Source organism: Oncorhynchus mykiss, chromosome 6 (assembly GCF_013265735.2).
Source record: "Oncorhynchus mykiss isolate Arlee chromosome 6, USDA_OmykA_1.1, whole genome shotgun sequence".
Lineage (NCBI taxonomy): Eukaryota > Metazoa > Chordata > Actinopteri > Salmoniformes > Salmonidae > Oncorhynchus > Oncorhynchus mykiss.
Window position 1 is genome coordinate 62,354,683 of NC_048570.1, and position 23,175 is coordinate 62,377,857.

Consider the following 23,175-nt stretch of genomic DNA (forward strand, 5'->3'; position numbering starts at 1 on the left):
TTGTAACACAATAAAATGTGAAAAAATAGGCACTGTATCTATCTATTTTCAAACTGGTTTCCAAAAGGCCGATGTGGCATGGGGTCATACAGTATCAGTCTATTGGAAAATCTGTATCAATGAAAAGTGTTAAAGACCATCTGGTAATAGATCCATTTAGAATAGCACTGTACATTAGGGATAGTACCTACAGCCTTTAGACAAAATAAGAATCCTGTATCGGCACCAGATTTAAGATTTGGGATTAGCGAGTGGGTCAAAGTTGAAAATGTTCCAGTGTGTGTTGGCCTATGAGCGCATCATTGACACTACTACCTACATCCACATGGTGCCATGGCAACGTCATCAAAGCATGAGTGCAGCAAGTTCAGCTTGACTTCAGGGGATATCCAGCCGGGTCATGTCTATATGGATATTAATACAAACGTTTAGGCCTATAAATACTGGATAACCTGTTTATAATAAGCATTCCACTACTCAATTGCTAGTATCATAGTAAAACAATCTCAGTTGCCACTTATAGCCCCTGTGAAGACAAAGTGGGGCTATTTTTAGTCTATCCAGCGGATGCTATCTGGCCTGGTGGGATATTTTTATGAACGACCTCAGCACAGCCTTGCACCGATTCAGATTTGTGGAATATTTTCCACAGTGAGTGTTTATAAATATATCTTGCTCCTGTAGCTCCCTGACACACTGCGTATGAATGCTATGTGTTGCACTTGATACCAAAACCCTGCCACTATGCCGCTGTGGACTGGGGATGGGGCGATTCAGAGGGTAGTTATATCTGTTCACTTGTTGTGGAAAAAAGCCCTGCAGGCCTGAACAGGTGCAGGTTGGTAACATTTAGGGGCCCGTTGAAATCAGCCAACTCCCCCGCCCTATTTTCAAAACTGATATCTGAGATTATTTTCGTCCTAGGGCTGCTTGCTCACAACATTCCCTTTCCATGCCCTGACCTTTAACCCCAAAGTTCAAGTTGTCCCATTATTCAAAGGAGTCCATCTTCAGAGTGCATTGCGATTGTAACTGTGAAACAGCTATATAATTTTCAACATTTGATTAATGACCAGCCAACATTAAAGGTCCATGTTCCCAAAAATGTTGGCTTGCCATGCTAATTATATTGTACTTACAAAACATTGTATTCATCAATAAAAACATTTTTTAAATGGTGCTTGAAAACGATAAATGATCATGAATGATCAATGATCTGAAATACAGTACCATTGGTAGAGATTATGAATATGTGTGTGCAGTTTTGATGATAATCAAATGCAGCTTTGTTCAACAACATTGTTTCATATGAAACCTCAACAGACAGAAGGGTATTTCTGCATGATCCCTCACTATCTTCTCGATTTAGTCTCTTTGCCTGTATGTGTGGGCTGCCATTCAGTAACACACGTTCTCTCTGATATAACGGCAGAGGCCTGCACCTCATCAGTGGCTGGCCCATGCCTGGTTCCCAGGCCCCAGTATGGGGATGGATAGGGAGGGAAGGGGGTTCAAGGGCCAGGTGTTTTGGGGACAGGGGAGCGCTGGACTACAATGGTGGTCGCTCAAGGGTGGAAGATTACTTTGGTTGATGCACTCAAGATTAATAATCCCATATTTAATGACAAATGGCAAGATGATAAAGTCATTATTTTTATAACATATTATTTCGATATTAAATTATTTGGTTGATTATACAAAAACGTCAACGCTTTATTTCTTCATTATAACGAGCCTATGTTGCGTCACTTGTCATTTCTTTCTCTTGGGGTGAGTGAAGTGTTTTTTCAAGACTGTTTTCACACACTATGACACCAGTCACCTTTAAAAACTGCAGAGGAGAAACACAGAGGATCTTAGAGATGACAACGGGTAATGAGGAGAACGTTTTCAACCAGTCTGAATAGTGTGTGTGGAGTTTGAAAGGTCTTTATAACCAAGCCTCAGTTATATTAACATAACACAACAAACGCCACCATAGCTCAATCAAAAGCATCCTCCAGTGTGGCCCAGGTCACAGGAGCTGCCCTCTGCTCTGTTTAGACTGTGGTTAATTGGACCACTTCACCTTGAGTAACTAATGTGTAGGACCCTCGTGTCCTCTGAAAGACTATCCTAGACTATAGCAACACCTCCACACTTGCTCAAACCATGAATGCCAAAACTTAACAGCTGGACAATCCCATATCCATTCACCTGGCACCCAGCTTGTCCCATGTAGAAAGGTAGACAATCACATTATCATTATTAATAGGGCCAGGGGGCTAATCACAAGCTAAACAGAGAAATGATTGTTGGGTGAAGCGTTTACAGTTGTGACACCAGTCCAGGCCGCACCACAGAGTAAAGGTCTGACTGTGAGAGCAGTTTTGATTCAGATGCCGCCCGTCTCCAGACACCACACCGGTTTGGAGGGCCTGCATGCTTGCCCTCTGTCTTCCGTCACCTCGGTGCTGCAATGTTGTCACAGAAGGTCCCTGTCGCCTTCCATTTAGAGCACCTCCAAAGACAGGCATCTCCCTGGCAACCAGTGGTTGTTTACAGTCCTCTTGGGTCCACAGTGAGCTCGGGGTCTCCCATTCTCCTGTTGAAAAAGCCCCCCCCCCACTAAAGGAGATTGTCAGGCCTCTATTCACTACCAGTAATTATGCACTGTACCCCATGCAGTTAATACGTTGCCCTTTCAAGGTGAAGGAAGTCGTGGGGGTATCAAATGAAAAAAAATCGAGCGACAACATATCAGGAAGGAAAAAAAAGAGAGTGGGATGGGTCAGTGTTTTTATTGAGGCGGGAAAAAAAATCTGCTACAAATACAATTCTTAAAGTTCAAACAGTGTTATAACTGAAATATCCACATGATGATGCTAACAATCAACCATTGTTATTACTGGTATTATTACTATTTTTCAAGAATGCATAAATCACATTTAACACACACAGGCCCTGACAGTAGGGCCAAAGCCCCATGGTGGGTCTCTAGGGTACAGTGGCCCTGAAGGAAACTTCCTGGTTCAAGTGACTGTAGCTCAGACCCCCCTGGGGAGGACAACATCAGCCTGTGTCTAGACTGAGTGACATTACATGACACTCCCAGGGCAGCCAAGTCCTGGGGGACACAGTCAGAGACACAGGCTCTATCTTCTCTTGCTGTGATACCAGTCTTTATGGAAGTCTATTTCCTGTCAGCCTTACCAAGTTCAGAACAGACAGTCTCAGTAAGGACCTCTTGACAAAAATGACCTAACAAAGTTCATACAAAATAGTTTCCTTTTTTTTTCTGTCCCTGTTTTTTGGTGTATGTCTTTGTTGCAGGTGGCCTATCAGTACCTGCAACATTGAGTTTATTTTACAGAGATGGTTCTGACCACAATTAGGACATCTGGGATGATGATGCACAGTACAGTGGCATTATGCATGGATGCAACAATACACAAAGAGTGAAAAGTATACATTTCAGGTATACTCCATACAAAATCTACATTAGGCTACAGCTGTGCACATGAACGCTGATCTAAACATAGAATACCATTTACCTTACAAACATTTATAAAAGAGCATCATTAGGTAGTAAAAAAAGGTTGAGTAAATGATTCAATTAAAGATGCGTAACAATTCCTTGCTGCCCCAGAAGAAACTCAGGACTTCTCATGGTGACGACAGTTTCTCTCTAATGGTTACAGCTGTCAATACTGTGCCACCAACCAGTACAATACATGGAAACACCGAAAATATAACATGTCAATGTCTATCAAATAAGGATGCATTATCTCCAGGAACACTTTGACTAAGCTGAGGGTCAAATGTTGTTTGCCACACTTTTGTACATCTGGGATGGTTTTCTCAGTTGGTTTTGCAATATATACCCATCTATAGAATATTAACGACAGACAAGTTGTCTGTACCATCCCAGTACATCAAAACATCACCATGTTATGACTGAGATAATACTTAACATTCCCTCTACTCTTACACAAAAACAGCCACAACTTACATTATCATCCATCATGAAATGTACATATTGAAAAAAATAAAAATAAATTACAAACAAAAAAATTCTGGCCTTTTTCTAAATATTTTTTTTTTAATTAAAGTGCAATATTTCAATGCATTCCCGTGGAAAATATACAACGTATGAAAAAACGAATACATTCTCATTCGTAGTTACCACAGGGACCTAAAACCTAAATGTTGCATTCTCTACCGTATGTACAGTTCTCCTCGGAAACAAGGAAAAACACAAATGGACAGACCATTATACTTCTACTAGTAAGTCTAGTAACAAACAATCACAATACCTTCCTCCATTGCGCGCTATACAATCTAACCAGTTTCCTATAAGGCATCCATCAGAGTGAACCAAAACATAATCTTAAATCTCCATAGATCAATGCTAGCTCAACGGGCACACTACTACTCAAACATGGCTTATAATTTGGACATCTACTTTGGGGCAACATACTTTTATAATTGTATCCCTTTGAAGCAAAGTGTCTTTAAAGACATTTTTTATCATATGATTGAATATGCAGCTGTTTTGCACAGTTTTGTTTAAATCCAACTTTAATAATTACTGTGCTATCAGAAAGTGGATGTCTTTAACAAACCATTGGAACATAATGATTGTAACAGGACTGGAATGTGTACGGTATATTCAAACAGATTTTCACAGCTCTGACCAACAGGTTTTGGGGAGACCCCACTGAGACAGGAGCAGTGTGGATCCTGGAAGGTAAATGGCCTAGGAATATTGCACTGATTCTGTAGCAATGTACAATGTACACTTTTACATTTTACTAATCAGACCAACATTGGTGTTCAAGACAATAATTAACATAAAACTGGACACTTATGTTGCAGCAACCAATTCCACCACAAGGATAAACTTAACCAACAATACTCACGTCATAATATTTCACTTCTTGTACTTCTCCTAGTGGGCACTAAACCAAACAGAATACTGTGCATGAGTATAAACTGAGGGAGTAACACTGACTTAAATTACTATTGACTTGTGCCCGGTCTATTTTCAGACTGGGGTGCCCTCTTGTGTTCGAGACAGTGTATTACACATAGGCCCTAAAATCCTGCAAGCAACTGTTTGATGCCAGCAGTGCAGTACCAATGGGTACTTTTAAAAAGGTGGTAAAACAACAAACACATCGCCAATAAACATGTTTCTTATGATTAGTACACCATTTAAAACGTAAACATTTTCCAAAAATATATTTTATCTTGTCTGGTGCTTCATAAAAATATCAGCAGAGTGACAGCAGTGTGAAGAATAAATGCAGTACTATAATTATGTTTCTGAGCTGTGAAATGAGAACAATCTATAGTTCAATTATGTAGAAAAATGTGACAAGTGCAAGTATTCACACGAACTCTGAATACAAAAGGGGATAGTTTGATAGTTTGTTTTGGTTCGCGTTGCAAATGTTAGTGTGTTGTTGTCGTGATGGGGATGTAAGAATGACCTCACTCTCTTATCTGGTCATGTCTAGACTGTCACCTAGTGGTAAGATTATCACACTGAGAATGACCTCACTCTCTTATCTGGTCATGTCTAGACTGTCACCTAGTGGTAAGATTATCACACTGAGAATGACCTCACTCTCTTATCTGGTCATGTCTAGACTGTCACCTAGTGGTAAGATTATCACACTGAGAATGACCTCGCTCTCTGGGTTTATCTGGTCATGTCTAGACTGTCACCTAGTGGTAAGATTATCACACTGAGAATGACCTCGCGCTCTGGGTTTATCTGGTCATGTCTAGACTGTCACCTAGTGGTAAGATTATCACACTGAGAATGACCTCGCTCTCTGGGTTTATCTGGTCATGCCTAGACTGTCACCTAGTGGTAAGATTATCACACTGAGAATGACCTCGCGCTCTGGGTTTAACTGGTCATGTCTAGACTGTCACCTAGTGGTAAGATTATCACACTGAGAATGGGGTCAAGCCATTCAACTGCAGTTCCTCTTAATCAAAAAGACATCAAATGATGCACTTGAGAATAAACTTCAACAGAACTAATCTGTGGTACTTTGACCAGAACGTGTGTCATGAGATGGCTTTTTCCTGGAGTTTGAAAACATTTAATTTGAACAGTGAAAAATAAAGAGTAAAAGAAAATACCTTAAATCATTATTTTTGGGAACCTTCATACTTTCTGCAGAATAACAACAATGTCCATGCTGCACTCATTGTTTTGCATTGCAGTGGTTTTGAATTGCAACATTTATTGGGGGGCCAAGCTCCCTTCCTCCCCAGTATACAGGAAGTGAAGAGGCTGCTGCTGGCTGAGAGGATATAATGTAATGGTAATGGGCATTGACGGGTTAAGCAGGCAAGCAGAGTGGATGAAGGGCCAGATAGAGGGACAGGGTTAGGAGATAAGCCCTCTGTAGCTCTCCCAGAGTGGGAGTCGAGGCCAAGTCCTTCCAAACTCTCCCTGTGAGGAGACAGTGGAGGGGGCTGGATATAGGGTGGATCCAGAGAAAGAAAGAGAGCTAGTGGGGTGTCAGGAAGAAAGTGCGTCCCCAGACAGCAGAATGGGGGACTCAGAGGACTCTCAGTTCTCTGCCATGGAGAGAGCCAGGGCTGCCTGTAGTGCCGCCTCTTCATCGATACTGTAGTCCTGCAAAGACAGAGTCAGACGGTCACTCACTTTAACATTTGATTTGACAGGACAGGGCCATGGCTGCCTGCAGTGATGACTCCTCGTCAATGCTGTAGTCCTGCAAACACAAAGTCACACAGTCAACCACTGAGTAAATAATGCCTGACACCAAATAAATAAAGATTATTTGAGATATGCAGTGCATTCATGTTACAGTAGTAGGATATTACAGCGACAGTAGTAGGATATTACAGCGACAGTACTAGGATATTACAGCGACAGTACTAGGATATTACAGCGACAGTAGAAGGATATTACAGCGACAGTAGAAGGATATTACAGCGACAGTACTAGGATATTACAGCGACAGTACTAGGATATTACAGCGACAGTACTAGGATATTACAGCGACAGTACTAGGATATTACAGCGACAGTAGAAGGATATTACAGCGACAGTAGAAGGATATTACAGCGACAGTACTAGGATATTACAGCGACAGTACTAGGATATTACAGCGACAGTACTAGGATATTACAGCGACAGTACTAGGATATTACAACGACAGTACTAGGATATTACAGCGACAGTAGAAGGATATTACAGCGACAGTACTAGGATATTACAGCGACAGTACTAGGATATTACAGCGACAGTACTAGGATATTACAGCGACAGTACTAGGATATTACAGCGACAGTACTAGGATATTACAGAGACAGTACTAGGATATTACAGAGACAGTCGAAGGATATTACAGAGACAGTACTAGGATATTACAGTGACAGTACTAGGATATTACAGCGACAGTACTAGGATATTACAGCGACAGTACTAGGATATTACAGCGACAGTACTAGGATATTACAGCAACAGTACTAGGATATTACAGTGACAGTACTAGGATATTACAGCGACAGTAGAAGGATATTACAGCGACAGTACTAGGATATTACAGCGACAGTACTAGGATATTACAGGGACAGTACTAGGATATTACAGCGACAGTACTAGGATATTACAGCGACAGTACTAGGATATTACAGTGACAGTAGAAGGATATTACAGCGACAGTACTAGGATATTACAGCGACAGTAGAAGGATATTACAGAGACAGTACTAGGATATTACAGCGACAGTACTAGGATATTACAGCGACAGTACTAGGATATTACAGCGACAGTACTAGGATATTACAGCGACAGTAGAAGGATATTACAGCGCCAGTACTAGGATATTACAGCGACAGTACTAGGATATTACAGCGACAGTACTAGGATATTACAGCGACAGTACTAGGATATTACAGCGACAGTAGAAGGATATTACAGCGACAGTAGAAGGATATTACAGCGACAGTACTAGGATATTACAGCGACAGTACTAGGATATTACAGCGACAGTAGAAGGATATTACAGCGACAGTAGAAGGATATTACAGCGACAGTAGAAGGATATTACAGCGACAGTACTAGGATATTACAGCGACAGTACTAGGATATTACAGCGACAGTAGAAGGATATTACAGCGACAGTAGAAGGATATTACAGCGACAGTAGTAGGATATTACAGTGACAGTACTAGGATATTACAGCGACAGTAGAAGGATATTACAGAGACAGTACTAGGATATTACAGCGACAGTACTAGGATATTACAGCGACAGTACTAGGATATTACAGAGACAGTCGAAGGATATTACAGAGACAGTACTAGGATATTACAGTGACAGTACTAGGATATTACAGCGACAGTACTAGGATATTACAGCGACAGTACTAGGATATTACAGTGACAGTACTAGGATATTACAGCAACAGTACTAGGATATTACAGTGACAGTACTAGGATATTACAGTCACATTATTGGCAACAGAACAGCTCTAGTCCTATCTAAAGAACAGACGACACAGAGCCCAGATCCCAAACCTTATCCTCACCACAAACGTGTCGTAGGAGAACTTGTGCCGGTGGAGGAGGTGCTGGAGGAAGTTGGAGCTCTTGTAGCTGGGGTCCCCCCAAGGCATGGCTGAACATACAGGACACACCTGGAGGCACACCAACAACTCTGCCATTACCTCACCAGTACACCAAATCAGAATGCAGTAGAATCTCTGTTGGTTAAGGATGTATTCTCATGCAGTGACATCAATGTTGCATAACACTTCATATCAGCACATAAATGCTTGAGTAAATTCAGACTAGGACAGTGTACCTAGTTCAGACTAGGACAGTGTACCTAGTTCAGACTAGGACAGTGTACTTAGTTCAGACTAGGACAGTGTACTTAGTTCAGACTAGGACAGTGTACTTAGTTCAGACTAGGACAGTGTACTTAGTTCAGACTAGGACAGTGTACTTAGTTCAGACTAGGACAGTGTACTTAGTTCAGACTAGGACAGTGTACTTAGTTCAGACTAGGACAGTGTACTTAGTTCAGACTAGGACAGTGTACCTAGTTCAGGGTATAACATAGCAGACTGACCACTTTGTTGGGATCGTTGCGGTGGTTCTCCATACAGTGTTTGACCAGCTCCTGTTGATCTAGATTGCGGGCTCCACAGAATGGGCATGAAAAGGTGGAACGGTTTGGAATATTGCTGCAGGCAGGGAGAAAACACACGTTTAGTAGGAGCCATAATGGAAACAACATGGGTATGCACACAAACGTTGCCAGACACACACTGATGGTGTGTTGTTGTGTGTGTGAATATAACCCCAAAGTCTGAGGCCCAGTTTCCAGACACTAGCAGGATGCCAATCATGTCCAGCTACACACCAAGAAGGACAGCTGGTCTGTGTGGACATGAGGGTCAGAGAGCAATGTGCTGCAGTGACAGTTACGCTAGCCGACCCACACAGCCGTAGAACAGGGTCCTTAACAATGTGTCCATTAACTCACTGCTCCATCACCACCACAGCAAGACAACAAGGCCAATTCACACACTACCCTCCACAGCTGACCAGGAGCAGCCCATCAGAGTCCCATCAGACATAGTGTTAACAGGTCTCTCAGGTAGGACACAGTCTACTGGCTAAAGGGAAATGTCTGTTTGACTTGCCGATAAAGATGCACTCTGTACTGTAGACTTAATAGAACAGCAATGTCCTCAGAGAAACTCCATAAAATTAACCAACCAAACATCATTTCAGCCTTGGGCAAAAAAAAAAGAAAAAGTGACAGTTTAATGAATGATGACTTTCTGACAAGTAGACAACACCAGCAGACGGTCCACTGTGATCTCTGGGCCTTCGACTAGATGAGACTCTGCTTTGGTGGTGCTGGCAACGTCGCCCAGTTAAATTGTGTTTTTGGAATGTGGTAAAAACAACAACCTTGAAAACCGAGAAAAGACACAAGATATGCTGTTCTGTGTTCACCCGTGAGTTCCAGGTGGTCACTATGGACGTCACAGAACCTGATCAGAGTACTCTTCCTCAGACTCTTCCTAGTAACTCAGTGCTTCTAGTACATGTTGGAAGTAGGACCTCTGGCTGAGTTGTTCACAGACCCTCCAGACAGAAAGACCCTCCTGACAGACATACCCTCTAGTCTAGACAGATGGACAGACAGACAGAGTGAGGCGTGGTGTGATGTGAGGGAATTAACAGATCTCTCTTTGTAGAGCTAATTAACTGCAGTTTACCCACCCTCTCTCTCTGTACGTCATCAAAGGCAGAGTACATCTGCTTACAAACGCACAGACACGCACGCACACTTGGAAGAGTGTAGATGGGCATTGGTGCCCTGCTGCTCTGTGAAAATCAAAGGATGCCTATACCGGTACTGGTATTTGTAAGTAGGCATTTGTGTCTGGGGGTGTTTGTGTCTGTGTGTTCTTAAGGGAGAAGTGTTCATGTGTCAGCAGAAAAACACATCTCCCGAGTCCCTGAACATCAAAGGTTTTCACAACAACCCAGAGAGCCAGGAACACCACAGGAGAGCATGACTCATAAAAGACACACATTCATACCGCTGGGCTAAAATGTACTGGGAGTGTGGTTCTGCAGATCAATGCTAGGACAGAAATATTGACTCAAATCTGTTCAGTCTGTCCAAATGGACCCTGACGTCCCATGTCACACAGTGTCTGACGTGGCTTCCAGGAGCGACTGAGGGCCCCTCAGAGAGATTACCTGGGAATGGGCTGTGAAGTGGGGACCACAGGCACAAACTTTGGGCAGTTGGCCATCTGCTCCTGGACCTTCGCGCAAGAGGAGATGTGTGACCTCATTTTGACCAGAGACACCTGGAGCCCGCCAGTGGAGAGAGGAGGAGAGCGAGAAAGGGAGGGGGAGGACAGGAGGACAGGAGGGAGATAAGGAATAGGAGAGCGAGACAGAGAGGTAGAAGAACAGGAGAGCGAGACAGAGGGGTAGAGGAACAGGAGAGCGAGACAGAGGGGTAGAGGAACAGGAGAGCGAGACAGAGAGGTAGAGGAACAGGAGGGAGAGCGAGACAGAGAGGTAGAGGAACAGGAGGGAGAGCGAGACAGAGAGGTAGAGGAACAGGAGGGAGAGCGAGACAGAGAGGTAGAGGAACAGGAGAGCGAGACAGAGGTAGAGGAACAGGAGAGCGATACAGAGAGGTTGAGGAACAGGAGAGAGAGAGCGCAAGACATGCTATTAAGTGAATAAATGGGCAGGGAGAATTTTTGTGAGTGTATTGTGTATCACCAAGTGTGCGTCTGTACAGTATGTGTGTTGGACAGAGTGGGAGGCCATAGTAGTGTAGTTCACCTTCTTACTGCAGCCCCGACAGGGGGCCTTGTAGTTGGACAGCTGTTTCTCCACACTGGAGGACTTGTCCACCTTCTTTGGGTCAAAAGGCATGCGGCACAGAGGGCAGAGGGGAGAGGTGACCTGGAGACAGGGCTGCAGACACTCCCCACAGAACCTACACACACACCACACACACACACACACACACACACAGAGACACAGTCAGTCGTTGCACTGGAACCAAATAATATAATCTATACTCTGAGAGAAAGAGACTGACAATCAGGACATGAGTCGAATGACACGTAAAGTCTAAACACAAAGTGAATCAGAGCGTTTAGTCGGAGCGAGTGTCCCGGAAAAATGTGTGTCATCTCAATGAGATGTGTTTGTGTGCTTTAATAACATTCTATGAACCTCTTCTCATGGTTTGCCCGCACGGTGAACTCCAGTCAGTCTCATTCAGTGCCAATGGAGCAGTGGTGTATCTATTTGCTGGGGCAGCATCACTCACAGTCAGACAGACCCAGCATTCAACCCATCATCATCTCCTCTGGCGACTCTGAGCAATGTGGGCAGCGCTGGGTCACGGTGGGGCCGAGAAATGCCCCTGAGGTGGCATGCAAACGGGCTGAGTGATGGCCAGTCACCTCCCATGACGCCATGAGTCAGCAGTCCTGGGCTGGCCGTGAAACCTCCCCTGACAAATGAGCCAGGAGTTTATACTGGCAGAGTACTGAATCATTGCAGATTTTTACAGCGCAGCCGGATGCTTTATGGCCCTGTCGGCCTGAAGGCAAGCGGGTAGGGTAGGGAAAGACTTCGTTTTCAGAGGACAAAAATGGTGCCCTTTGAACTTGACTGATTTCAACGTGTACTCTGAACCTGACCCAGTCTGTATTTCCTCTCACTGTAGGTAGCAGTTTAAGAGTGGCTACTAGCACCCCAGATCCGTACACCTGCTACTTCATTTGTTGTTTTGAAAGAACTTTCAGCAACTCTTTGCCCCATTAAAAACAACAAATCTTGTTGATCAAATTTTTTACTTCAAAAAAGTCAGACTATAGAGAAAAGCCAGGTGTGGAAAGAGAGAACATAACACTAACCATTTCCTCGAAGCCCCGAAAATAACCCCTTCAAACCCGCTATATAGTAGAGAGCAGGAGAGCAGCCAGCCAAGCAGAGACCGAGGCGTGATGGTGAGGGAGGAGAGGAGGCTATTGGGGAGGGACAGACTCCATCAGCTCATCCTAACAGCATCCACAGCACAGCCCAATCGTTACCTGGAGTTCATGGAGGATCTCCACGCATTGAGAGGGAGGGTAGATGTTTCCATTATGTCCCCAGAGGCCTGGCCTGCACAGCCACAGATACTGAGACAATACTGCCCACACAGAGCTCTAATTGAGCATGAAACGTCTCATCATTCAGAGAGAGGAGAAGAATATTATTAAAAGCAAAACAAATGCTCAGAATACAACAGGTGTAGTAGACCTTACAGTGCAATGCTTACTTACGAGCCACTAACCAACCATGCAGTTAAAAATACAGATAAGAATAAAGAGATAAAAGTAACAAGTAATTAAAGAGCAGCAGTGAAATAACAATAGCGAGACTACATACAGGGGGGTACCGATAAAGAGTCAATGTGCTGGGGCACCGTTTGGTTGAGGTAGTGTGTACATGTAGGTAGACTTATTAAAGTGACTATGCATAGATGACAACAGAGAGTAGCAGTGGTGTAAAGAGGGTGTGAGAGGTGGGTGGGGGGGGGGGGGCACTGCAAATAGTCTGGGTAGCCATTTGATGTTCAGGAGTCTTATGGCTTGGGGGGGTAGAAGCTGTTTAGAAGCCTCATGGACCTAGACTTGGCGCTCCGGTACCGCTTGCCGTGCGGTAGCAGAGAGAACAATCTATGATTAGGGTGGCTGGAGTCTTTGACAATTTTTAAGGCCTTTCACTGACATCGCCTGGTATAGAGGTCCTGGATGGCAGAAAGCTTGACCCCAGTGATGTTCTGGGCCGTACGCACTACCCTCTGTAGTGCCTTGCGGTCAGAGGCCAGGCAGTTGCCATACCAGGCAGTGAAGCAACCAGTGCTCTTGATGGTGCAGCTGTGGATCCTTTTGAGGATCTGAGGACCCATGCCAAATCTTTCCTGAGGGGGAATAGGTTTTGTCGTGCCCTCTTCACAACTGTCTTGGTGTGTTTGGACCATGTTAGTTTGTTGGTGATGTGGACACCAAGGAACTTGAAGCTCTCAACCTGCTCCACTGCAGCCCCATCGATGAGAATGATGGCGTACTCGGTCCTCTTTTTCCTGTAGTCCACAATCTTCTTCTTTGATTTGATCACGTTGAGGGAGAGGTGGTTGTTCTGGCACCACACGGCCAGGTCTCCGACCTCCTCCTCCTTGTCTGTGATCAGGCCTACCACTGTTGTGTCATCTGCAAATGTAATGATGGTGTTGGAGTCGTGCCTAGGCCGTGCAGTCATGAGTGAACAGGGAGTACAGGAGGGGACTGAGCACGCACCCCTGAGGGGCGTGAAGAGCAAAGAGCTGAGGGGTCAGATATGTAAGGAGCCAGGAGTCAAATCTCCCTGCATAGCCACAACCAGTCTTGGTTCTAACTTTGTGGGTCTACCACTGTTCTTCTCTTTCAGCTGGTGACTAGAACTCACCGCTTGTGGAAGAAGCCATGCAATCTGCCCTCAGGCAGGCTAATCAAGTGGCTAATAAACTCTTAACAACACAGTGGAGTGTTACATAGCGTCAGGGGATGTCTATTAAAGTAATGGCATTGTGTTAGTTATCACATTAGCAGGGCTTAGTTTTATAAGCTAAACATCTCTCACTTCACTCCATCCATATTCAACCAGCTACATGACCCATGTGACCTCCTCTGGAGTCACTTCCTACTTCCCAGTCACATAGGAAACCTCAAAAACACAGCCAATATTTTAGTCAAAATGTAATCTAGTCAAAACACGTTCAAATATCCACAAGCTCGGTTTGTTCCCATCCACCAAACAACGCTGTAGAGCTGAGATCTGGACTAAGCCCAGCCTGTGTGCCTACATTAACATTCAAATATGCTAATAATTAGGCCTAGTGAGTACGCCTAGACCTATTCTCAAGAGAGCCCGCAATACTTGGAAAGACATTTCTTTGAGAAATTATACATGAGGCTGGTAATAATATTCTCTGGGGCAATCATTGCATCGTATTCAAAAAGGTATACTCAGCTAGCGTAGGCTATAGAACTGCAGAACAATATCGGAGCAGTACAAGTCGTTTGCCGTCCTTTTCTACTACCTAAATAAACCAATAGCATTATGAAAGACGTTGGCCAAATTATTGCTACAATACTGACACTAGGATCCAACAACATAACATGTTACTGTGTGTGTGTGTGTGTGAGGCTCGGCTAGCATAAATGTCACTGGAAGCACATTGCTTTCTGACCCGCATGTCGGAGTCAGTTGCTCCGTGAGGTGTTGTCCGAAGTGCGAGCCTGTGTCTATTTTGCAAAGTGTGGCGCCTATCAGGTTAGATAAAAAAATAAAGTTTGCCGTCTGTCCTCATACCTATTCATGTTCCCAGACACTTCAGAAAACTTTTCCAAACACCTATTAATAGATCCATAAAACACATAGGTGGGAGGAAGGGATTCAAACTTTTTTGCAAAGCGTAAAAAAAGAGATTGTTTGGGGACCCGTTTGATCAGCTGAGATGTAGTGAAAGCTCTCTGTCTGGACAGTGATGAAGGACCGTCTAGGGTTGATACCGTCGCAGAGAATAGAGAAGCCAACTTGAGAGGAGCAGCATTGAACAAAGCACACATATTCAAACAGCACTGATGAATACTAAGAGCCCACAGTGCTGAAGCACCATCCTTTCTTTCGGGTCTGTCACACGGACAGACAGACAGACAGAAGATGGAGTACAGGACTGACAGAGCGAGCTACGACAGTGTCGAACTACAGCGGTCTGCAGAGCATGCAGCGAGCAACACGAGCCCCTTCAAAATGCTCATCTTCCTCTCCTGCAGAGAACAACTCCTCCACATACAAGTCTGAGGGGAAACGTATCTCCATATCAGTGAAATACAGATCTGTCCCAAGCACCCCAGCAGCAGCAGTCTTTCAAAGTAAGTATCCAGACCTACTGTAGCCCAACTCTGGAGTGAAAGACACCTCAAAGGTGATCTTCTAGCATCGTCTCTCATCACTTAAAGATGCCCGGATTTAGCACCCTCCTATTAGACACTATAAATCACTTCCACTGTACTTAACACTGAGATAGCAGGACGCCACCACCTGCAGGCTCACTCACACACGTTTGCACGTCTTGCGTATAATTGAGCAGGGGCTAAAGAAAGAGTTGTGGTCAAGTGTGTGGTGACATGGGAGTGACAAACACTCAAGAGTGAAAATGGCGTTGTTGAAATACTGTCCTGTACTGCCTAGCCGTAAACATTTTGGCCCAATATGCTTCCTGAGTATTTACATTCCATTCTCGCCAATAGATAAAAGATAAGCAGTTGGCTACTATTTAGAATATTACACCGGAATGTGATTATTAGGCTACCCAAGGGAGGTGTTAAAGGAGCAGGCGAGGAACGGCCTATTCCTCCAGGAGTCAAAGAGAGTCACCAAAGAGCACTATTTTTTTTACACATAGATAGATTGTCCCTCTCCAGCTATAATGGGGAGATGGGCATATGGCATCGTCTGCCGCCACAGCGCAGCACACACCTGGCCCAAGAATACCGGGACGACTTGCTGATGATGCATATGGTTTATATGATGATGTATGGTGTTATAAGGAGAGAAGCTCCACAACTGTGTATGTTTGATCTCCCCTCTCCACCTCCCTCCCTGAAGGAATGAGGCGAGCTGACCATATTTCCTGTGCAGAAAAGGGAGAGGAAGCCTTCGTGGAGAGACTTGCTGCCAATTCAGGAGCTGCAGAGGTAGACTAATGAGAGCAAATGAAGCCAGGTGCTACTAGAACACAGAAGCCCCAGGGTCGGCTCCTTGCCATCTGCACCTCAGCTCAATCTACTTCTCAGAACTACAGTAAAGTAGACACTGCAGAGCATAGAGGAACAGTAGGAACTCATGGTTGTTTCCCCCCTGAACAGACACAGGCTTCCTCCTTAAACCGACCTGTATGCTCTAGTCGGCTGGTCCTCGCTACATATTCGTCGCCAGACCCACTGGCTCCAGGTCATCTACAAGTCCATGCTAGGTAAAGCTCCGCCTTATCTCAGTTCACTGGTCACGATGGCAACACCCACCCGTAGCACACGCTCCAGCAGGTGTTTCTCACTGATCATCCCTAAAGCCAACGCCTCATTTGGCCGCTTTTCCTTCCAGTTCTCTGCTGCCTGTGACTGGAACGAATTGCAAAAATCGCTGAAGTTGGAGACTTTTATCTCCCTAACCAACTTTAAACATCTGCTATCTGAGCAGCTAACCGATCGCTGCAGCTGTACATAGTCCATCGGTAAATAGCTCACCCAATTTACCTACCTCATCCCCATACTGTTTTTATTTATTTACTTTTCTGCTCTTTTGCACACCAGTATCTCTACCTGCACATGACCATCTGATCATTTATCACTCCAGTGTTAATCTGCTAAATTGTAATTATTCACCTACCTCCTCATGCCTTTTGCACACAATGTATATAGACTCTTTTTTTTCTACTGTGTTATTGACTTGTTTATTGTTTACTCCATGTGTAACTCTGTGTTGTTGTCTGTTCACACTGCTATGCTTTATCTTGGCCAGGTCGCAGAACTTGTCCTCAACTGGCCTACCTGGTTAAATAAAGGTGAAATAAAAATAAAATAAATAAATAAACAAATTGGATTTAACAGAGCAGAGAGGGTATGGGTTTGCGAGGGTATTTCACACATTCAGCATTTTTTGACATGCCAGAACATCTTTACATGTGACTTTCAGAAGCTTCGTTCCCAGCTGAAATGAGGCTCTTCTCACACGCCGTCAGATGGGCTTGTCACTGTAACGTCACTGGACAGAATTAAAAGGCTTGACATCACAGAAAACCAGCATCAGAAATGAGTGAATCTATAGAGCTAGCCTGTATGATCTCTTGCAGTATCAAAGGAGACTACTGCCCATCCCAGTCAACCCCTTGCTTATACATCCCCTGCCTTTACATTGAAACACATATACTCCCTCTCCGGCCTCTAGGTCACCAGGCTGCTTGTTATGGCGCATACCTGTCACCATCGTTACGCACACTAGCGCGTCATCAGACTCATCTGGGCTCCATCACCTCCCTGATTACCTTCCCTACATACGTCACTCCCTTTGGTTCCTTCCCCAGGCGTTTCTGTTTCAGTTTCCGGTCTGTGCGTTGTTCGTGTTTTGTAATAGGTTTAATTGATTTATTCAATGATTCACTCCCTGAACTTGCTACCCGACTCCCAGCGCACACGTTACACATGGCTTACGTGACACACCACTGTTAGAGGGGGTGGGGGCGAGGACAGTTTGTTTTGACACGACACACCTCAAGGTTCTCTCAGCTGGACATCCTCTGAACGCACCGTCACACCAAAGTCACTGCGTCTCAGCGCAGAGGGAAAAGCTGAGCGTCTCACATGTGCCTCTGCGAGCTATTTTGTTTCACGACAACAGGCTTGTGGTCGTCCCATTCAATGTGCAAGAGAATCGCTCCCATGGATCTTACAATATAGCCTAGTAGACTGTAGTGCAATGTACATCATAGTGTGAGCACTAGGAATGAAAAACCAGCAGTAGGCTAGGTTGTGAAACAAACACATTTTTCACAGAGAGGAAGCCAAGAACAGCAGTCTCAGTACTCAGTAATGGCTTAAAAATAGCCACCCGCTCTTTGTAAAAGAACCAAAATTGATCTGAGGACATTTAAGGACTGTTTCTGCAAATTACTGTCTGCATGAGAGGCAAAGCAAACCCCTCAATTCTGACACTGTACTGAGAGAACTAAATGAAAGACACTTAAGTCAGCCTTTCAGGTTACAACCCACCCACACGGGAAGGTTCTGCTAAAGGTATCCTGATGCAACAACACAAAGTGCATGAACAGTTTTCTGGCAGGTTGCAATGCCAATCGTGCTTGGCAACAGTCTTTAGTAGTCTACTGTTTTGTTGTTGTAGCTACAATAGTTACACAGTATCTTGCCCTTTCCCACACACCCATTTAGCAGAGTGGGGAGCTGATTGTTTCCTCTGGAAAGCCATATTGGCCAGACTTCAAACCCACTGTGTGACAGTGGGCTCCATGCCAACGCCACAGGAGGCAAAGCAGGTGCATGAGTCTGTGTGTACGTGGCTGTGTGCGAGAGAGACTCCATGCTTAAGCAATGCGAGCATACAGTAGTGTTGGAGGTAGAATGTAATGATTCTCTAGAGTGAGTGGTCTCCTCCATGGCCTGAATGGAGCAGTACGAGGCTCTCATTTGAGACCTTTGTTCAATCTCCCAGGCAGCAGCTCGGCTAGAGCAGTGGAGAGAGAGGATGGGACGAGAGACACAGAAAGGTACGCCGGCACGCTGCATAGCTGAGTGTGAGAAGATAAGAACGCAGAACAACCTTGAGGGAACAAAAGCGCCCGTTTTGCTCCTCTCCTCCCTCTGTCTCACTCAATGAGCAAACTTCCTCAAATCACCCAAGACGAGGGAGGTGGGGGATGGGTAGGAGTCAGGCTGCCAAGTCTGCCTCGGGTTCAGCCCACTAACAATGCCACGTGAGGAAGAGAGGGAGGGAGGGAGGGAGAGAGATACAGAAATGAGAAGAGTAGACGAGGGATGAAGCTAAATGCTTTGAGCAGGTGTGTTACTGGACTGGGTTATGCTTTTGCACACTGTATGAGACACACCCATTTCTCCATTGAAGCTTTTGCCTTTGTTTAAGAGAAGATTGGGGTAAGGGGTTGAAACAGCCAGATGGAGACTGTACCACTGAGTGGGATAAGGATTAGGTCTGGCCTCTGAGGTTAACAGATTGGGGTTTGCAATGAATTCTAAAGTGCATGCTCTGGAGAGTTTGAGTGAGATAACGTTGGGATTGTGGAGCGGTCCTTTTGGGGGAGGGATTTGGAATATACAAACTGATATACGGTTCCTATCTTAATCATATTGTCTACAATGCTGAATAGACCGCAGTTTCTGTTTTGTCCAGGGCAAGATAATACAGACACGTGAAAAAGTAATCTCACGCCAAGATCAATGGCTAAAAATGAGTTGTCCACATGGATACATACCCGCGAGTCAGTGGAGGCTGCTGAGGGGAGGACGGCTCATAAAAACAGCTGGAATTGAGTCAATGGAACGGTATCAAACACCTGGTTTAATGTGCTTGATACCATTCCATTGACTCCATTCCAGCCATTATTATGCCGTGAGTAGGCCTTTAGCATCACCATGACAATGAGCAGCACCAGGACTGTGCGTGTAGGTGAGGTGTACTTTTCTACTCAGCTCTGCGCGTGTGGTACTGATAGTGCAATCATGACAACAGTGTGTAATTCCATCACCCCCAGCTCTTTCTTCTCCCGCTGGATTACATCCATGTACAGTTCGTGCTTCAAGTGTTGTCAGGATAATGGCACAGGACCTTCAGTTCTGGGTTCAACCAGAACCACTGACCTCAATAATGAGGTTTAATAGAAAACACATTCATTCTCCCTGTGGTTATTTCTATAATTAGACTGACTGTATGCATATGTCCCCAAATGAGAGTTATATGCCCCTCACTGGCACAATGCTGTATGGATACAGAGCAGAGAACGTTTTTTTTTTGTACTTAAGAGAGACATTGGTCATATCTGAGTCAACGACATGACCACTCCTAGTTGAATTAACGTTAAACACAAAATATAATAATGTACAGTATTAGCCCATAATACACAATGTCATGTTTTCTACACACTTTCGTGGGTGTTGATATCTGCTTGGACAATAACTCCTGATGAGGAAGAGGATTGTGTAAGTGTTCACACACACCATTGCTGAGGTTATGTGAGATGTTGACATCCACCGAGCCAATCTCACAGAGATCGGACTAGCCTACATGCATGTCAGATAGAAGTGAGCCACGGAAAAGCAGTATGTCACTAGAAGGGAGCAGGCAAACGACAGAGAGAAAAGCTGCTCTGACAGCTCAGCAAACTCAGTACTGCTGGTGGGACAGGCCAACAGACAGCCACACAGCAAACAACACATTGAGCAGACTATTTAATCCACCCACCAGACCCACATGACACCACTTCCTACAACACAGACAAAAAAAGATGTGATTCAGACACACCTCAGAGCCCAGTCTTTAAATGAGCAGCCATATTAAAGCTCCCATTGTCACACAAATCAAATCCTAAAAAAGGACAGGAGGAACGGTTTGTTTGGCGAGTGACAATGCAGTCAGCTTCAAGTCAACCATACATATTCATTCCTGTAGACACACAGGTGTCAAAAAGGAAGAATAGAAGGGGACTGTTTTCAAAACGCCAGTAATCTTCAGTGATGACTGCAGAAGAATGGACATCAAGTCCCCCCCCCCCCCCCCCCCCCCAGACTCCATCTTGACTTTTTTCTGTGTAACTGCTAGTAATGCAATTCACAGGAGGCAACAAAAACAAAACACAGGTAGCGTTACTTAGGCTACAGCCCTACAAAGATGTTCACTAATGTTCAGTTCAGGGAAACTAGGCAATAATTGGTCCATAACTGGTGGTGGCTCCTCGAAATAGCTTTTTTAAAACTCATTCCAAATGGCTTATACAACTGGAGAGCTTTCAGACCTCTTGGTTTCCAATAATCAACCTTGTGGTATGTGTTTTTACTTTTAAAAAACACGTGTGGCCAAACGATTCTAACAATTATTCTTATTGAGGCATATTAATGCCGTGTTCTCAACCTAACTTTTACAACCGCTATTCAGCGAGCTTCCCTTCACAGCTGCAGACTTTTCACGTACATGTGAAATGTGAATTGATCACAGTGAGAAAATGGTGCAGGCAGAAGCTCCGCTCAGTGTTCCAGCTCTGCTCAATGTTCCAGAGGCAGCACCTCGCGGATCAAAAGGCAACTCTCATGTGCCACACTGAGGTTACATTACCCACGTGCCCGAGGCCTAGTCAAGGACATTATGGGAAGCTTATGGTGGAACGCAGTGGTGGGAAAACAATCATGGGCGGGGGGGTCATGAATAAATCAGCTTCTTCTCTGACTAAGTGCTGAAACTCTACAGAAAAATGATAAATCAAACAATGCAATGAGCATCATGAGAATCCAAAACATCCCATTCAACATTTCAATATTGCTGTTTCCACATATCCTAGTGCTGGCTAAAAGTATACAAAACGGTCTTCCTCTTTTCGACAACACATCTCATTTTAGCCTAGGCAGCCGATCGTGGGCACCATCTAGCGCCTACTATCGGCTGCCAAAGCTAATCTAATTTGTGTTGAGTTAGCCGTTAGACACGCATTTCCTCTGTCTGTAGCTATTATGTCTATTGTTACAAAGCTGTTGTCCAGCATTTCTCATCAAATCCGCTAATAGCCTAGTTAGTATTTCACGTCGATACTGCGTTTCGGGAAGCACTGAACTACCACCTAGCCCGCTTTGTTCGACTGTCTGAGCTCCCTTGCATTCCCTTCGGCAAGTTGGCATCCATGGAAAAACGAAAACATTATCCCTATCCCAGTGTCAATGCAGTTTTTTTCTATCATAGATGTGGCATTTTTGCTGTGAATCATAAGCATTTTATAACAAAACCGTTACTTTAAGTGACAAGCAAAAATGAGCTTGACAGCTCTACCAGCGGACTGATAAATGACAACAACCAATACAAACATTACGAGAGAATATATGCTATATATATATATATATATATATATATACACACACACACACACACAATAGCACGTTGTTGTTTTGTAAGTGAGATACACTTGTCTGAGAAGCAAGAGATCACAAATCCGCCAACTTACGTGTGGGCACAGCTTCCAATGGTGACAGGTTTATGATACACCTCCAGGCAAATTGGGCAGGAGAACTGGCTCTCGAGGCTCTCGCCAGTGGCAGCCGCAGCTGCCCCGTTTTGTTGGTGCTGCCTGAGCTGATGAGTAGCCGACACAAAACTGCGAAACATCGCCATCATGAACGAGGATCTTGCTCGCACTTCGTTCTCGACTATAACTGTAACTACCTGGGAGTATTCACATCGATTATTTACACCGATTGTGCACGATGGACATGCTTCGTGTGAATAAATCGTATGAATAAAGCTAGCCAACCTATGTATTGTTTGTGTAAAATAATTTAGCTAACATTAGACACTACATCAGTCCGCTACACAAGAGGACACGCCGAAGCACGAAAGAAGTAAACATTACAAGACAGTGCTGGTTGACGAGAGGACAAAAACAGGGCGCTGAGCAGATTTATTCGATCTTCAAATCATTTTGATTTACAAACAACTAACCAAAATATATCCAGATTATTAAAAGATCAGGGAATTTTCACAGCTGCTAGTTCAGGGCGACTCTCACGAACACGCCGTACAGCTTCAGCAAAGAAGAGGACGTTTCTGGTCATTGAAGTCTCGTTCGCGATATCACCAACTCAGTTTACAGATGCTTCAAACTACACTCCCACAATACATTGTTTCATTGTGTTGTAAAATGTTTAAGTTATTACAGTTGTACTTTTCTCTTTTAAATATGTGTTGCAAGATTGATTAATGTGATACATCCACAAAAATAACAGTGACCCAACTACAAAACGCTCTTCACATGACTGTGAAAAG

The 23,175-nt window shown here is 44.4% G+C and overlaps 1 protein-coding gene across 5 annotated transcripts; it reads right to left on the minus strand.

Moving 5' to 3' along the window:
* Nucleotides 1-2,761: 2,761 nt before the first annotated feature.
* Nucleotides 2,762-23,044, minus strand: LOC110526296 (E3 ubiquitin-protein ligase RNF166). Of its 5 annotated transcripts, none has more exons than XR_005052186.1 (7): nt 22,358-22,732; nt 11,365-11,521; nt 10,762-10,874; nt 9,110-9,224; nt 8,565-8,672; nt 5,815-6,740; nt 2,762-5,606 (listed from the first exon to the last, which is right to left on the minus strand). XR_005052186.1 is itself a non-coding variant. In XM_036980640.1 (6 exons), exons 1-6 carry the CDS (start codon nt 22,525-22,527, stop codon nt 6,575-6,577), a joined length of 729 nt encoding a protein of 242 aa, XP_036836535.1. In that variant the 5' UTR covers nt 22,528-23,044; the 3' UTR covers nt 2,762-6,574. The 5 variants fall into 5 exon arrangements, 2 of the variants coding, with proteins under 2 accessions (XP_036836535.1, XP_036836534.1); XR_005052185.1 differs by having other exon boundaries at nt 2,762-5,474; nt 5,607-6,740; XR_005052184.1 differs by having other exon boundaries at nt 2,762-5,474; nt 5,541-6,740.
* Between the last annotated feature and the right edge of the window lie 131 nt (nt 23,045-23,175).